This window comes from Euprymna scolopes, chromosome 10 (assembly GCF_053919585.1).
Source record: "Euprymna scolopes isolate OS-2025 chromosome 10, ASM5391958v1, whole genome shotgun sequence".
NCBI lineage: Eukaryota > Metazoa > Mollusca > Cephalopoda > Sepiida > Sepiolidae > Euprymna > Euprymna scolopes.
The window spans coordinates 62,935,568-62,954,693 of NC_136491.1; the positions used below are offsets into that span (position 1 = coordinate 62,935,568).

The window sequence follows — 19,126 nt, forward strand, 5'->3', positions numbered from 1 at the left end:
TAGTCTTTCTCTACATAGGAACCACCCAGAGTTATGCATTTCTCCCATCGTTTGATGCAGCTCTGGAGACGGTTTTGGTCCTCAAACCACGACATGACTTCAGAAATCAAGGCTGCATCCTCTGGGAGACGCTTTCCTTTCAAAAACGACTTCATGGCTGGGAAGAGGTGAAAATCAGAGGGTGCAAAGTCAGGAGAGTAGGGAGGATGGGGGAGGATTTCATAACCACATGCCCGTGCTTCTGATCTGGCGACATACGAGTTGTGGACCGGAGCGTTGTCCTGCAGGAGGAGGGTACCTTTGCTGATCTTGCCTCGCCTCTTGATTTTGATAGCTTCCCTTAATTTCCTCAGAAGTGAAGCATAATAGGCTCCTGTAATTGTGGTACCCTTTGCCAGGAAATCTGTCATCACTACTCCGTCCTGGTCCCAGAAGACTGTGAGCATGACCTTGCCTTCTTTGGAGGTGGTGAGTCCAAGTGCTTCCACTGCATTGACTGGGCTTTGGTCTCTGGGTCATAGTGATGGACCTAGGTTTGATCCTGTGTAATCAGTCTTTTGAAAAACTTTGACTCATCTTCTTGGCACATCTCCAAATTCATCCTCGAGCACTCGACGCGTTCTCGCTTCTGGAATGGTATGCCAACCTGGGAATCCATCTGGCAGACACTTTATGCAAATGGTCATAAATGATAGTTTCCGCAGACTCTGTACTAATCTTATAGTAATGCGCCGATCTTCCAAAATGACAGTCTCAACTTGACAGACAGATGTTCGTCAAGTTGAGGCTGCCATAGCAGAAGGGGGGGGGGGGCGACCAGGTCTGGGAGCTGTTTCCACAGACTTCCGGCCATGTTTGAATTCACGATGCCAGCATTTTACAAGATCATGTGATGGGGCATTATAACCATAAGTTTCTTTCATTTCATCAAAAGTCTCCTGTGGTGTGTGTCCTTTCAAATACAAAAACCGGATCACTGCCCGACATTCAACAGGCTCCATTTCACACCTGACTCAGTTCAAACACCTGTAAAACAGAAACCACAATTAGTTCAGAGCTGTAATTTGCCACATCACCCGTAGAGATATAAATCATTGCACATGCAAAATTTCAGCTAGATCAGACAACTGGAAGTGGGTCAGAGGCATTACTTATTGCACGTCCCTCGTATGGTTTAATGCAGCCAATCATATTTTTGTGAGAAAGAAGAACTCAGATGTACTTATATTCGTTATATTAGTCTTCAATACTCTTCATCATTTCAGAGCCACATATGTCCTCCACTTCCAGTTCTTAAAGTGTGTTATTTAAAAGTTTGGTTTGATAGCATGCGGGTCAATGTTCTGCATGTCAATTTGTGCCTACAGGTAAAGAGTAAAGAGCATCTATCATTAGGTCTATCTTTCAAAGGAAGCGACTATTGTACCAGTCGCCTGGTTACTCTTGTTCATACATATATACTGCTGTTTGTTGTCTTGAGCATATCCAGGTTTTTCAAATCAACATGTCTACGGGCTGATTTGCTTCTCTAAACAGATTTTCCAATTTTTTGCTTTCCAAACTGGGCATTGTATCACCTTTCATCTATTGTGTCTTTTAGTCACTATTTTCCATTACTGGCTGATTTCATTCCACTATTTGTGAATTCAGTATTGAACAATCATGTTGCAGTTTATTATTAAGGATCTGGAGCATAATCATGGCCGCTGTGGTAGCGTCTGCCATGATTATGATTATCATGGCAGATGCTACCACAGCTGCCATTTGCTATGATTTTGCTTAATTGCTTTGACTGTTTATTCATTAAATGATATGTAAAGAACCATTTTCTTAAGAAGTCACATGCAGCTCTACAATACCTGTAAGGCATCAGAATGACCTCTATCCATCCCATCTATCTACATATACTAGATAGTTTATTCTTCGAAGTCAAAGAAATCCATCACTTTTTTGGAGAGACAGGGTTAAACAGAGATATTGTATCAGTTACATGATTGACATTTCCTTTTCATTTACACACCATCTCTTACATATTAATCTCTTATGATTCAGTTGGCTAAAACAAGCATATCCAAACTTGCATAGTGATACACGTGCATTTTCAAGCAGTTCTGTTTCTGTCCAGCCCGAGTTTAGCACTAAAAAAGTTTTAGTCAGGACATGTTGTATTGTGTGTGTATATAATGTGGGTGTATATAATGTGGGTGTATATAATGTGTGTGTATATAATGTGTGTGTATATATACGTGTTCATGCTCCTCTAGCCTATATAATATATGTGTGTATAAAACTGATCTCGTGTTGTTTAATGCTTATAAATGTTTGTTGTGGGTGTGTGTATGCGTGTGTTTACACATATTCAAACAGATATATTCATGTAACATGGACAAGATAACAATCATTAATTCGAGACAGGTTCAACAAATATGACACATAAGAACAAAATGACCATTTGATAATGGATTACTAACCTTATGTTGCAGCTCCTTTCATCTCTCGGACATTGCAAGAAAACGTTTCAATGCGAAGCAGTAACAACAGGATTTGTCTTTTGGTTTTTCCTCATTTATTCTCATTCTCAACAGTTACTTAACATTGTGTTAAGTTTGCAGGTTGAAACAAGTAACGTAGAAAGCAATACAAATGACGACTCAACAAACAAAGGTAGATCAAATAAGAAGTGTATTAGGAAAAGGTATATTTACAGGATTTTTACATAATTGTGTCAAATAAGAGAGTCTTTGCTGGAGAAACATATCTGCTCTCAGCGGCCTTCGGTGGCTTCTGGTGAACACACACTCAGACTAACTGAATCTTCCTATTTATGTGTAATTACTATCCACATATGCAAATGAATGTGTGCCACCATCACACCCTCCTCCCAAGATTTGAAGTCGCACAGATTTCAATATCTTTTTCTCTTGGGATTTAACATTAATGGTTCATTAAACTTTCTTTTTCTACCTGATCTTCGGGGTTCAGGTGTATATTGAGGCGGTTCCAAATTAAAGGATTCGTATATGATGTCCATGGTTTCCTCCTCTTCGACTGCTGTTGTATAATCACCATCTTGAATGTGGCGTTTTTTTATTTGGTTCAGATGCCTTTTATGTATATTTTGTGGACCTTTAATCATGTATGTACAATCACCAATGCGTTTATCCACTACTCCACATTCCCAGTAAGAAGTGTTATTCCTGTAGCACTTGAAATATACTCGATCTCCCAAGTTATATTTCTTTCTTATCATGTGTGTAGTGTTTCGGACAATTGCCTGTCTTGGCAATAGTTTATCAAACGCTGATTTCACCTTCTTTTTCTTTACATATACGGTGGGGGCTGCCCAGTCGCTATGTTCTATTTTTGATAGTATTCCTGTCTGTTCCAATCTGTCTAATTTTTTATTAATCTTTTCCAACCCAGCGAACAGAACGTTTTGCTTTTTTCTAAAAATTGGGCTGGTGTTTTCTTTAAGTTCAAACGAGGCCTTAAATTTATTGCAACGACCTAATTTAGTCATAAATACATCAGGGAATAATTTTTTTAAGTCCTCTTTTATATTTTCTGTTGTTGGAGTAGTACATTCTATTTTTTTACAGAATGTATTAATTGGCTTATCCCAGAGTCCAAATTTCTCAATTACAGGTTTTCGCTATTTTTCAATACGAACATTTTTAATTTCTTCGTAATCCCTTTCAATTTTATCGGAAGGATAACTTCTCCTTCAAATTTTATCTCACCACCAGTTACCGTCCGAGCTGATTTACTTGTTTTCATCATGGTTGGTTTACCCAACTTTTTCCATGTATTCAAGTTTATTATAGAAATATCGGATCCTGAATCCAGTTGTGATTTTATTGGCATTTTAAATATTTCCGCTTTTATGTCTTTTCGCTGATTTTTGTCTAATTTTTCATTTGATTTTGTTTGCTGTACTCTCTTTCTGGTGAAATCTTTATATCTGCAACAATCGCTTTTGTGTCCGACTTTCTTGCAAATGTAGCATTTTTTCTTCTTATAAGGGCAATCCGATTCTCAATGTCTTCCTACGCATCTCTTACAGTTATATCTAGGAAGAGATTTGTTATATTCTTTACTATAATTATAATTATTATATTTGGAATATCTCATTCCGTTTTGACTGCTTTTATTTGTATAGTTCTTGGTTGGTGTGTATGGTTTTCTAACCTTTCTTACATATGCCACTCCGGATTCTTCTATCTTTCTTTAATCCTTTTTTAGTGTAATGGCCCTTTCACAATCCTCTGCTAATTTCTGAAGTGTTAAATCTTGCTCAGATTCCAGCTTAGACAACACTCGTCTGCATATTTCTGCATTTTTCGTGGAGACTAACCCTTGTGCGAAGATTAGGCATTTGAAATCTTCTACTGTTAGTTCCGCTAGCTTAAAATTATCACAGTTTTTATTGACAACTGATGCGTATGTCAAATAATCTTGGTTGTCCATCTTCCTTAGATTCATACACAACCATCTCTTATGAAAAAGAGATATATTCGGATTAAATAATTCTTTTAGTAATTTTACAGCTTCCATGAAATCTAATTCCGTATTTTTTTTAGGTAGTATATAATCTACGAACTTGCTGTGTTCTACCCAACTTCCTGAGTAAAAGGCTCACTTTCTGGCTATTTGGTGAACTTTTGCAGTCCAGTTGAAAGACATCCTCGTATCTTGTATAGTATGCTTCAAAAGTCTTTTCTTCCTCCGGCACATAATTAAATGTGTCCATGATATTAAATATAGTTGTATACGAGAAATTAGTACTGTCGACATTTTCTCGATTAGTCTTTAATAGTTCCAGTGTTTTAGCAAAATGTTAATTTTGCCTTTCTTCATATTCAAATTGTAATTTCTTCTGCCTTTCTTCTTGTTCCATTTGCCATTTCAATAATTTCTCCTCTCTACGTGCATCTAGCTCGGATTGCGCCTTTTGTTGCGTCTGCAAAAATTGCATTAACATTCTAGATAAATCTTTGATTTTTTTTTTTTGTATCCTTCAGTAGCAGTAATGTAGTTACGAAGAAAAATTGTACAATTTCACATGCAACACAATATCCGTACCATATAAAATGGCTTGTGTTACAAAAAAAAATTGTTCATAGTTCCTGTTTTCAATAGTAATATCGCTGCTCAAATAATATTTTCTCACTTCGCTAGCAAGTCAAGCTCATCCAACCACAACATAAGAAACTGAGGCTTTTGCTGAAACCACAAAATACGATTTACTTTTCCATTTTAGGCATTTCCTAATAAATAACAGCTGTTCGGCTTAAGTACAACTCTTTCCATAGAAAAAAAAAGTTTTTCAAGTCGAGTCACAATTGAAAAAAAAAAAAATATATGGACTACATTTAAATTTTTTTTTTTTTTTTTTACGTGACGTTTTACTGTCTTATATCCGTTATCCAGTGACAACTTTAGTTTTAAAAAAAATCTTTCCTTGATTTTAGTTTAACTGTGGTATTTTTTTTTTTTTTTAAATACCGAAGAGAAAAATTTGGTTTACCAAAAAGTCTTTAGTTGGTATTTGCAGCAATTTAGGAAATCCACTGGTGAACTTTTTTTTTTCTTTGTATGTTACTTTCTTGTAATTTAGTAATATGAATCTGTTCTTCGTAATTTAGTAATATGAATCTGTTTGTCGTTTTACAAAAATTCACTTTTATAGTTTTTTTTTTTTTTTTTGTTTTTTTTTTTAGATAGATTCCACGGGAAACGGCGTAAATCGTCGCTTTTTTTTTTTTTTTTTTTTTTTTTGCCACGTTCGAGTTTTTTTTTTTTTCTTTGAGACTACAATTAAAGGTTTTGGTTTGTCTCTTTTTCTTCCGACTAGTATTTTAGTAAATGAAATACTATTAATCGAGGTGACTTTTTTTTTTTTTTTAACCTGAATGTAGTTTTTGTTCTTGGAATTTGGGAAACAACCGTTTCTTTCTTTTAATGTTGTACTTCGCGAGGAAAATATTTTACAGTTTTCTAATGTTCACTGAATTATTCATTTTTTCCGCTTGAGTCGAACTTCTCTTTAGCGTAAAATCCGTTTTTACGACTATTTCGTTCGTCAAAACTTGTATTCCTTAGAAAGGTCAACCGTTGCATTGTACTTTTTTTTTTAGTGAGTTCTTTCCATTTTTTCATCAAACTGTTATATTTGACGTTCATCCTCATCATCACTGTTAAGTTTGCAGGTTGAAACAAGTAACGTAGAAAGCAATACAAATGACGACTCAACAAACAAAGGTAGATCAAATAAGAAGTGTATTAGGAAAAGGTATATTTACAGGGTATTTACATAATGGTGTCAAATAAGAGAGTCTTTACTGGAGAAACATATCTGCTCTCGGTGGCCTTCGGCGGCTTCTGGTGAACATACTCTAAGACTAACTGAGTCTTCCTATTTATGTGTACTTACTATCGACATATGCAAATGAATGTGTGCCACCACAACACATTGTTTCTTAGTTAACTCAGTCGAATGCTTCCATGACTGACTAAGTCATCTGCTCTCGTCAACGCTTCTGATCTCTGACTGATCAAATCATTGTATCCTTTCCCAAAACTCTACCTAAAGTCCATGTCACTTTAAAATGACCTCTACATAAGAGTTGTCAGACTCTAGAAGTCAATCTATTTTAAATTATTATTTACATTCTACATTCCTTAATTTACTTAACATCTTCACATAAACTATTTTCTCTGTACATATTTATTTTGCTAGGATAACATTCTATTTTTACAAATATTACAATGATTATAGCAATTGTCAACTAGCAATACTTTCGGTGTTGCCTTGCTATATCTAACAAAGACACAAATAACACTCATAATACTCTTCACTCACCTCTTGCCAGGACTTTGCTGAGACGCAAGTTAAAAGTACTTGATAATTATATTTCTACTCTAATACATGTCGGTGAAACCAACTTGTATTTCTATGTTCTTGTCCAGTTTGATGAAACTGTTAAATAAATTGTAGTGAATATGTTGGTATTTTAATATGAAATCTGGTTAGCTTTTCTTTTTCTCTATCTCAAGCAAACCGAGTAAATACAAACACATTTACAAAATGGTTATCTGCAATCTCTGATAAGCATCTTAACCCTAACCCCGACTGGTTGTGAAGTGCCATCGCATTCTATGTTTGGTATTGTGCTCAGTTCTGGTGAATACTTGTCAAAACAGTTATTGTCTAGCATGTGACAACTTGTCAGTAACGCCTTGGGTGGATTGAACTTTGTACTTCTCAATATATTTTCAGAAGAAATGCAACATAAAACAATTTTTATTATTTTATTATTTGTTCTTATCTTGAGTTTTTTTTTTTTTGGGGGGGGGGGCGGTTCACAATATTTTAGCCAATGTAATTTTCAACTGTATCTTGTCAAAAATAGGAATTTTGCACAAAACCATGGGGGTAGCAGGCTCTTATTTTGTTAGCCATGCCCAGTCTTAAGTTATTCACAATTGTATTCTTAGTATTGCCTGTACTGAGGATTGAACTCTCAACTCCGGGAGAGTTTCACTTAGAACTGAATTTTACCTAGTACTTTATACCACAGGTTCTTGCAGATATTTTTAGTATGAATTTTGGGAGCATTAAATCTATTTTTGTTTTTAGATATACAATTTTATTACTTATCATTATTATTACTTTTTACTAATATATATATATATATATATATATATATATATATATATATATATATATATATGTGTGTGTGTGTGTGTTTAATGGTGACCTTATCTATTATCTATAATTTATGATTCACAATTTGTATTAAATTCTATACTAGATCTGTTTAATAGGTCATCATATGTATTGCTTCTTTGAATCGTCTTACTCTCTACCATCCTTCTCTCTCTCTAATTTTTACTTTGTCCCATGAGGATAGATTTTTTTCTTTTACTTCCATATGTGTTCAGCAATACCTGGCTTTTCAATATCTTCTCATATTACAGCTTTCTGATGTTCTTCTAACCTTAGTTTTAATAGACAAAATGTCTCACCTATATTTTTACGTATATACAGTTCTTAGTCATGATTTTTTTCCTGTAAGGGACTTTTTCAAGATGTTTTCAGATGTAAGTAGACATCATCATATTGTATAAATCCAAAGGTTCTATCGTTGGCATTGGTTTCCCCGATATGTGTCCTTATCATAATTCTTTCTAGAAGGACATTGGGTACTTACGAGAGGGACTATGAGAAGGTTGCCAACATCCTAAGTGAAAGTGATTTTTTTTGGGGGGGGGGGGTGAACTAGGTTTGAACTTGGAACTGCCAGGTTGTCAGTCCATGCCATTGCCCACTAGACCACTGTCACCTAAGATAAATAGAGATCTTTAGTGATAAGTAGTAAGGTTGTACATCTAAAAACAAGAGTAGGTTTTAGGCGTCCAAAATTCTGATTCAAAATGTCAGCAAGAACCTGTTGAGTAACAGATGAAGTATTAGATAAAATTCAGTTCTAAGTGAAACCTTTCTAGAGGTTGATGGTTCTATCCTCAGTGTAGGCAGATACTAAGAATAAGATTGCAAATTATGGCTGATGGAATGAGAGCATGCTACCTCTAAATAAAGGGTTCCGCTCAAAATTCTATGCAAATTTTTTAGTTCAACAGCAAGATTCATGAGTTTGATTAGTCAAATAATCCAAAGATCATATGAGGTTGTCATGAGGTTGTCTCAGATAAAATCCACAAAGAACAAGGGCCTAATGTCATCTGCAAAATACAGACAAGCTTGATCAGCATTTCAGCAAACTACTACCTACTACACCTTTTATGATTTATGAAAACGGTATTCGGTTAAGGACCTTGTCAGTACCCAAAGTTCAGTATGCTATCCATTGAATTATTCAGCTCACTTTGTGGGAAAAAAATCGATAATGCTCCCATTCATTCCAACTGGATGGTGAGTCTCGATGTAGTGAGTCTGTACATGAAAATATCCATTTACAAAACTGTAGCTGTGATACGGGATAAGTTAACTTCAGATACTTTATTGGAGGAACACATTTGCATCCCAATTGATAATATAATATGTTGACCTTCTGTATAGAAACCACTTGATAGGATCTGATATATATCGACAAGAAGAAGGTTTAGCTCTGGGATCACCGTTGTCCTCAGTACTCAATACTTTGAGGAAATTACATTAGAATCAGCATCATCAAAGCCAACAATGTGGTCACAAAATATGGGGATGACACAGCCATAGAAAGATGTTCAAATATTCAAAGTGAACTCTATCCATTCATCTGTACAGATTACAATGAAAAAGAACAGGAAAATAACACTAGACAACAATTTTTTTCTTATTGAAGGTTGTCTAGATTTCTACAACTTATTTATTTTTGCACGGCTGAATGAGTAAATGCCATCTGTTTCTCGCCGTTAGGTTAGGTTTTTGTGCTGAGTTGATTTTTAAGAAAAAATCTGATCTTGTGACAAAATCGATTATATTTTTGTGGCATTATCAGTTGATTTTTGTCAACACATATCATCTATAATATAAAAGCGAAAATGCGTGTGCATTTTTTGTGTATGTCCGGCACAGGCTTGAGGGGGGGGGGACTCCAGCGGTTACTGTTTCTTAGAACCTTTTATATGGTACCTAGATTATAATATCTATGATTTGCAAAAGGGGGTGGCGTGTATCTTTTATTTGATGACTTTTACACAATATTTTCGTGATATTTCTTGGTCTATGCATGTTCATTTGGCTTTTCAGTATAAAAGCGAAGCTGAACCCGTAACAAAAGAAGCCCCCTGACACTCGGCAAGCGACGTCCCAAAAAGCATGAGGTTTGATCAACGTGAGAGAAAACCCTTATATCAGACAATTGCTATTCATTTGGAGGTTTTCCTCAACATCTTGGGGGAAACACAGATACTGGCTTGCAGCCAAAGTTAAGTTTCCCCATATGACGTGATGTTTGACCTCATTAAATTCACGCACCTACCATTTCAATCTTTAATCCTTAAATTAAAATGCTTTTCATTCCTCTCCCTTCGTGGCCGAGCGGGTAAGATACCAGTCTTTTTTTCCCTTTCTTTTCCACCTTCGCGGCAAGGCTTTGGGTTCGAGCCTACCTTCCTACTAAAACTTTTTTTTTTCACCTCCAAAACTTTTTTTTTTTCACCTCCAAAACTTTTTTTTTTTCTTTTTCACCTCCAAAACACCTGAGCAATGCCGGGCACTCCCGCTAGTCTACATATATAAAAAGCAAAAATGGTGCACATGTTTTTGTATGTCCAGCAAAGGCTTTTTTCGCGGGGGTTCTCGGGAGAGGTTACTTTGTTTTAAAACTTTTTATATACTCCCTAGATTATAATATCTCCGATTTGCAAAGGGATGTCGTCTTTAGATTTATTTTGATCGACTTCACGCTATTTCATCATTTCGCGTGTTTGTCTTTTTTGTATAAACTAGCGGGGGTACCCGGCGTTGCCCATGTGTTTGGAGGTGTGTGTGATTTTTGGTAAATCAAAACACTGGGGGGGGGGGTAAAATAAAATAAAAAGTTTTTGTAGGTAAGTATGAGGATCGAACCCGAACCCTTGAGGCAAAGTTGTAAATTAAAGTGAAGTGTGAAAAAAAAAACGTGTGGCATTAACCATTGGGCCACTGCGACTAATGGAAACATGTTTGAATCTAATTAACTATTTAGAATTGGCAGGTGCACGTTTTAATGACTTAATGAGGTCAACTTTGAATGCGGGGTAGTATTTCAATTACTGCGGGAACGCTTTTTTTATTTTTATTTTCCCAAGATGTTGGGTGGGGGACCAGCTCTCCATGAAAGGGAGATTGTCCAAATTGAATAGCAATTGTCTGATATTAGGAAAATATTTTCACATTGATAAAATCTGATTGCTTTCGGACATTTCCAACAATCGCGACTGGAAAAATACCACCAGAATTAGTGTTGCTTTTATTATACAAAAAAGCCTAATCCACATGCAGCAAGCGAAAAATGTTGAATATTTATCATTCCAAAGTCGAGCAAATTAAATAGACAGGCTACCTCCGTTGTTAACTCGTAGATATTATGATTTATATGTGATATAAAAAGTTTTAAGAAGTTGTGAGCCGACCGACCGCTTCTCGGAAAAAAGCCTTTCTTGGACATACACAAAAAGCAAACATACATACACACATTTTTGCTTTTATATATATATATATATACATATATATAGATAAAGCGAACTGAATCAAATCAAATCAGCTCGCTGGCCTTTGTAGCCAGCACATCTTGAATGTAATTAGCTTTGATCAATGTGGGGAATACACTTCATATCAAACAATTGCTATTCATTTGACATTTGCATGGTAGATTCAGAGAAGGAAAAATACTTGTTGACTGAGGAAATTTTTATTTTTGTCCCATTCTTTTTAGTGAGATGGATATCCCCAACATTAAAAACCAATGTTATATCTTGATTTGTCCTTGTCATGAATCAAGTAAATAGGGACACTATTCCATTTCTTGGCAGCATGTGATACAATCCTCAATGATGGAATAAGTTTGTGTTCAAATTCTATCGACTGTATATATGTATAATGCTATACTATAGCAACTTGTCTTCAATTAATGAATTGATTATAATAAAATTTTATCATTAAAGTGGAATTTCTATCCAACCAGCAAATGAAAGTATATTATTCTCATTCTATTATGTATTTGTTTGAAATACAAACATAACATGTATTTCTTTAATATATTTTCTTAAACAGGAGGACTGCAGTCAGCTGCAACACCTCCTAACTGCACTGAACAGTGGATGTCCACCCCATGGAGGCATTGCATTAGGTAAGACTTGATAATTTTTCTTTTATATTAAGATAGTATACAAAATGCAAATTAATTTCATTCACTATTTTTTATATTGATAATTAGTCCCAACAAGATTGAAAATATGACTTCCAACAACCTTTTTCTTCTTTATTTCGATGGCAAATGTGATAAAATGTGATGGAAAACGTGATCAAATGTGATGGCAAATCTCGCAAATCTCTGAAATAGAAAAAGCAATAAAAAAAACAAAGAGAAGCATCTAATAAAAAGGAAAAAAAAAAAAAGAATGCAGATGATCAGTGCATGAAACAGACATCATGACAAGTTGTAATTATAGATTATTCTACTTTTAGCACTCATCACCCTGGTGTATCTTGTTTCATTTTTTAAACCATCCAATACACATGTGTGCCAATTAAGAGCCATTCTTTTAAGTTTGCAAAAAGGCAAAGATCTTTTCATTGGGAGATAAAATTTATTTTTATCTTGCTTTCAAAGAGCCCACAAGTGTTTTTTCTTCACTGTAAACAGATTCCTTTTGAAGCTGAGCACTTCACTTAATAAGTCCTGGGTCTAACTAAGAAAGCAAAAAATTTTATGCAAAATTCAAATTTATTTATCAACATAGTCTCTTTCTAATACACTGATTCCGATGCTTCTCTAAGAATTATTTTGTAGAACAGTTTTTCTTTGGCTTCAAAATATGCCTCACTTCTTCACTGAAGAAAGAGGAAGAAGGATAGAATATGCACAAAATATATCTTATAATATTTTGCTTATTTCTGAAAACATCTAAATGAATAAATGTAAAAGTCTTTTTCATCTACCCTAACTCTATTAACATCAAAATCTGTTAGGCTTATTTAATTTTAATGCTATAAAAACATGCAAGCTCTTTCAAACAAACTTAATACTTCTCATTTGCATATTTTTTTTAATTTCTAAAAAATTGAATTCTCTTTTACATTTTTTCTAATTTATATTGCCAAATTTTGTCTATTCATCATAATACCATCTTCTTAGGCGAGCAAGAATATGCAAGTAATTGTTGAAGCAATCTTATTGAAAAATCTTATCTTTAGGGGCGAAGAATGGTATACTTTAGGAACGAAGAGAAGGTTGACAAGAAAGTTCTTACAGTTTTTAACTTTTAAATTCAGATGAAAATATCTGCTCAAACAAAAAATTATTGATTGAAATAAGCATCATGAGAATCCACACACTTTTTCAATGCCAATAAACGTAAAAATTTTGTATTCTGATGCTGATGGAGTTGCTGAAGGCGTTTTTTTGCAAGATAAGAGCAGATAGTAAGAACTCAACGTTTTCCCTTGAAAAATGATAAATATACATAGTTTGAAATAAAAATGTCTTCAATTTACATAACTAAAATAAGAAAAGTGTCTTTTTCAGATGATTCTATCAACAAAAGTCTGAAAATACTCCTTTTATTTGGAGTTAATTCCTCAGTCACGTAAATTCTTAATTGTGAAATAGGTTTCAGCCCTACTTATAGAGAACTTATATGTTTATTAAAACATCTAAATAACTTTTTTATTAAAATGTATAAACTTTTTAAAATATATAAACAATTTATATTTTTTATTAAAACCGTGTGTTTTAATGGTTTTCTTTTTTCTTTTGTTATGCCAAGTTTCTTTGAAATGCAGAAATTAAAGTTCGTAACGATCACAGATATAAACATCAGAAGGCAAAGTTTTGACCTCTGTATTTTGGGATGCACAAAGTATTTTTTGTTCATCAATTATCTTGAGTAAAGAAGAACCATCAATAGCGAATATTATACAGAATTATTGGAAAGAGACTAGTTAAGGAAAGGCAATAACTGAAGTTTATAAAAATGTTAACTAGAAAATTATGAGAAGAAGCTATCAATATTCCATAGGTTGAGAAGAAAGTTCTTTCAGAATTTTTAATTTACATTTCAAATGATGTATTTTCAAATAAGTTTTCATTATAATACCTTTACTTTATATATCATTTTAAAGAGAGTTTTCTATCCAATCGTTTAGATTGTAATCATTATAAAACAAATATATCTTCTTTCCAGAACATTGAATATGATGAAAAAAAAAGCAAATTTGCACAATTTTCTTATTTCAATTTAAGCTAGGCCGAAAAGCTGCTGAAACAGCTTGTGATATCAACAAAGCATTTGGATCAGGAACCACTACTGAACGCAGAGTACGATTGTGGTTTAAGAAATTTTGTGGCAGTTATGAAAGTCTTGAAGGTGATGATTGTAGTGGTCAGCCATCGGATGTTGATAATGATCAATTAAGAGCCTTAGTCGAAGCTAATCTACGCACATCTTTTCAAGAACTTCTGAATTAGACCAAAATATACGACGATTTCCAACTACTTGAGAGAGATTAGAAAGACAAAAAACTTGATAAATGGGTGCCTCACAAGTTGAATGACAACCAAAAGAAACGCCATTATGACGTGTCATCCTCCCTTTTTTTATGCAACAAGAATGGCCCGTTTCTCAACCAGATTGTGATTAAAAGTGGGTTCTTTATGACAACTAGCGATGCTCAGCTCAGTGGTTAAATGCCGATGAAGCAGCACGACACTTCCCAAAACCAGAGTTGCACCAAAAGAAGGTCATGCTGACTGTTTAATGGTCTTCAACCGGTTTCAGCCATTAATGTTTTTTGTAATGCAGGTGAAACCATTATGGCAGTGAAGTAGTGTCAACAAATGGATGAAATGCATCAGAAACTTTGACAACAACACCCAGCATTAATCATCAGAAAACACCCAATTCTCCTCCACCACAATACCCAACTGCATACTGCTAAACTGACCCTGTAAAAGTTGAACAAATTGGGCTACAAAACTCTGCCTGATCCGCTATATTATCCAGATCTTTCACTTACCGACTATCACTTTTTCAAGCATCTTGACAACTTTTTGCATGAGAAATGCTTCAAAAACCTAAGCGATATCAAAAAGCCTACAGTGACTTCATCACCATCAGAATGCAAGGTTTTTATATAACTGGAATAAATACACTTGTTTTGCATTGGCAAAATTCTGATGGTGCTTATCAATAAACTTTGGTTCATCTGAATTTAAAAGTTAAAAATGCAATAACTTTCTTGTCAACCTGATAGTATACTTCTTTTTGTTTATAAAGGTAAGATTTTTCTGTCCAATTTTCATTTTGGTGTTTCATGTGGACAACAAAACTTGTCATTGCTTTTAATGTTATCTAAATGAATAAATGTGAATCTTTTTATATTAACATTAAAATAGTTTATTCATTTCTATGTAGTATGTTACATTCATTATGATACATTCCTCCTAGGTATTTACTCCTCTTTTGGGAGGGAGGCAGTATAGTATATATTCAATCCTCACAATAATCATCCTCCCAGGATTATTTTCTCTTTTTTCTTTGTGGGGCATAGTGTACTTTTAGCAATACACATGAAAAAATTGAAATGGCTTAACATATTTCAATAATGGCATACATAGAAAGAGCTTGATAAAATAAGAATAAATTTTTTTAGATTTTTAGAATCCAATTAAAATTAAGGAATTTATAACTATTTTTATGCCTTACAAGTTTGGATATTTTTCCTTTTTTAAGAGCATATGCGTTTTGTCACATTTTTTACACTACTTTTTCAGTAAAAATATTATATCTTGTTGTTGTTAAAACAAGCAATGAAATTTACCATATAAGTGTATTTTTGTGAATATTCCACTGAAAATCTCTAGAAATTAATGGTTTCCAAATAATCTGTATTTATATGCTGTATATATATGCTGCAATTCCTTAAAAATGCCATGTATCGATTAAAAGAAGGAAGTTAGAGAACTCAAAGCTGAATCATAATGCATTTTATGTGTAAAAAACTGAAATAGAAATCTAGGATTGTTTAAAAATGAATATATTGCAATATTTCTTTGGTATTAATACCTTCTGTTACCGACCCCCTCCCACCGACCACTTCTCCAAAATATATAGACAATTAGATGTGAACACCTTGAAAAACTTTAATGAAAGATAAACAAAAATTATTTTAGAATTTAACATAAAATGATTCCCTATTTTGAGCCATTAAGTATTTTTTTTCTCTGGGAGATCAATCCTGGGCATTATTTTTTTTGTTGTTCTATTTTTTAAGATTATTATGTGTGGTTTTAAAAGGGTCTTTGTGCAATTATGAGAAGGTGGGGAGGTTGCCACTCTGACTTTGGGTTAATGATAGGGCTAAAGGAAATTATGTGTGAACATCCTGAAGACTTGATAGAAACAAAACAAAAACAATTTTAGAATATAGAGTGGGATTTGGTTTCACATAAATTTGATGTAAAATAATTCACCATTTTGAGACCTTTCTAGCATTTTAGGACAGTTGACCAATTTATTTTTTATGGGAGATAAATTATGTGCACTTTTCTTTAAGGAAAGATCTGTTGTTTTTTTTTGTTGTTTTTTATACTTATATGTCGCTAACCAAGGAATTTTATTTGGTGGGGAGCTTGCCACTCAGACTTAGTATTATTGTTAGGGCTAAAGAAGTTTTTAGGAGGAGGCTTGCCACTCATATCTAAGGTTTGAGGTAGGATTAAAGGAGTTTTGTTTTTTTAAAGAGGGCGTTTGACACCCATTATGAAACTTTACAAGAATTATGACAAACAGACAAAAATGAATGTTATTTAAAACAAGTGACGTCACTCTAACAGAAAACACATCAAGTCTGTTTTGCTCACCTAGTTAAATATAAAAAAAAAAAAATTTTCTAAAGCAGACAAACTGTTCACAAATTTTAAATTAATTTAATTTTTATTTTTAATTACATTTCATATCTTTTTCTTCCATTTTGATTTTTTATTGAGCACGCCACATCATATGAATATTTAATTATCGATTTTCCATTTTTTTTTTTTTTTTTTGTGATAATCGGGTAGATTAGTTTCCATTCGATAATAATCTGCTGAGAACATAAAGAGACGAAAATTAAAATATGGAGACAGTGTACCTCTGTACCTGCTCATACACATGAACCGAAAAAAAAAAAAATTTCATATTTTCGGTTGTTCAAAGTGAAACACAATATTTTTTAAAATTTGACCAGTGGTCAAATTTTAAAAATATTTATATGGTTGATAACAAAATAACTCTAACTAAACATGTAAGAAAATTTTTTTAATAATCAGATTTTCAATTAAAAAAAAAAAATTTGATCTGGAATAAAAATCAACAACAAAAACTGTCTGTTTACAGCCGTGTTATCACTACTGCTGCTGTTGATGCTATTACTAATACTACAAGACAGTTTACACTTAAATTCCAAATGATTTTTTTCGGGATATCATGATTTTAAATTGCTAGCTACCACTACTTTTAATGGATAAATATTATAAAAAGATTGTTTTATTTAACAGTGGGTGTCCAAAAAAATTTTTTTCAAAATTTTCAATTGAAGTCTTTGAGTGTTCAAAAATATTTTGGATATCCCAAACTATTAAAAGTGACATCTCTTCTGGTTAGTTTCCAAATTTCATGACAAAATTCTTCATACAAACATGGTACGAGCATTTACAAATGGGGGGGGGGTTAAAAACCTTACCATAAACGCTGTTTTACGGTGTTCAGATTTTTATCACTTTATTTGTTTAAAACTCTTAAAATATGTAATGTACATTATTATTTATTAATTCATCAGTGTTATTTTGCTTTGGTTTGTAAAATATTACTATTTTAGTAGAAGCCCCTTAAAATCTGTGATATCATCCATGTGTATTGCTAGTACTATCTATTTTGCTTTTATGATGTTATGTTCCCAGACAGGAACTCTTACTTGGGGGAGGTGAGGGTCATACGTTATGGTATCATTCTCTCAGTCAATACTTTCTCCTTTAGGGAGTCAGTGTTTGTAGTGTGTTCATCATGTTAGCATTCTCTCATGACCGGAAAGAATATGCATTTGTTAATGTTCTAAATAACAAAATTGTATTATTTTGTTAATATTTGTTTATTTCTTGTTTTAGGACTTGACCGTTTGCTGGCAATCATTTGTCAGGAGCCGAGTATCCGTGATGTTATTGCATTTCCAAAGTCACATGATGGAAAAGATCTAATGAGCAAAGCTCCTGCTCCCATCTCAGTTGAAGATCAAAATTATTACTATATACAAACAAAAAATAAATTACCTTAAATTGTTAAGGACTTTTCCTTTACTATTACAATAAACCAACATACAATATAATGCAAAGTCTTGTTTAAGTGAATATTGCATGTGGAAAATACAGTTTTTGCAGGCAGTTTGGAGAAAATATAAACCTACTTTGAGAATGAACGAAACTTGAAGACCTTGAAAGTTTGTTTAAAAAATTGAACATTTTGCAATGGTGATGGAAACGTTTGTATACTAAACAGATTGTTAGTCACTGACTTCCTACAAATTTTGATTCTGTTAAATAATCAAACGTAATTAGACCAGGAAATAATGGTCATTGAAGTGGAAGAAAAATGCTAGGTTGTCAGATTGTCACACCTGTAATATAGTTAATGCGTCACTCAATAAATCCTGGGTTTGACACATAAATGGTGCCACTAATATAAAATCAATTTTCATAAAATACTAATCTTCCAATCACGTGCTAAAATTTCATCTCAGTCGGATTATTATTTTACAAATTACAGTTATTGAAGGGAAACTACTGTTGCAATTTTCAAAATTCAAAAATCAAAATTTGTTGGTAAAATATTACTTTTCACTGAGAAAAAGTATTGTTTAAGCATAACAATGACTTGATAAGTGTTATTCAGACTCTGAAACATAAAACAAAAACAATGGTAAAGACGTGGTTAAGATGCTGACTTTAAACACGTTCATATAGATACAAAAGATTGTTGAATACTCAGGCCATCCAAAATCAACAGTTGTCTCAGAAAATATAAAAAAGTGCACAAACTAAAAGTTTAAAAAGGTAACAGAAGAGTTGAAAATATCAGAAAGTGGTGTATTCACCATTTTGCATGAGTATTTTCATTTTGAAATTGTTTAAGAATTCTTTTAGATGAGGATTAAATAAATAGTGTATATATATATATATATATATATATATATATATATATATATATATATATATATACACACACACACACACACAGAGTGTATCACAAAAGTGAGTACACCCTTCACATTTCTTCAAATAAGTATATCTCTTCATGGGACAACACTGAAAAAATTATTTTTTGAAACAAAGAGACTTCACAAAGAATCTGGAACATACAAATCTGCTTGTATTTATTTACTATT

The 19,126-nt window shown here is 33.2% G+C and overlaps 1 protein-coding gene across 3 annotated transcripts in view; it reads left to right on the plus strand.

Annotated features, from left to right (window-relative positions):
• Positions 1 to 18,070, plus strand: part of LOC145286014 (aspartate--tRNA ligase, mitochondrial-like) — a 517,834-nt gene extending 499,764 nt beyond the window's left edge. For all 3 annotated transcript variants that reach the window (XM_080134627.1, XM_080134626.1, XM_080134628.1), the window contains 2 exons: positions 11,762 to 11,837; positions 17,853 to 18,070. In XM_080134627.1, the coding sequence (XP_079990753.1) occupies positions 11,762 to 11,837; positions 17,853 to 18,019 (243 nt within the window). In that variant the 3' untranslated portion in view covers positions 18,020 to 18,070. The remainder of the gene's footprint in view (positions 1 to 11,761; positions 11,838 to 17,852) is intronic.
• The last annotated feature ends 1,056 nt before the right edge of the window (positions 18,071 to 19,126 follow it).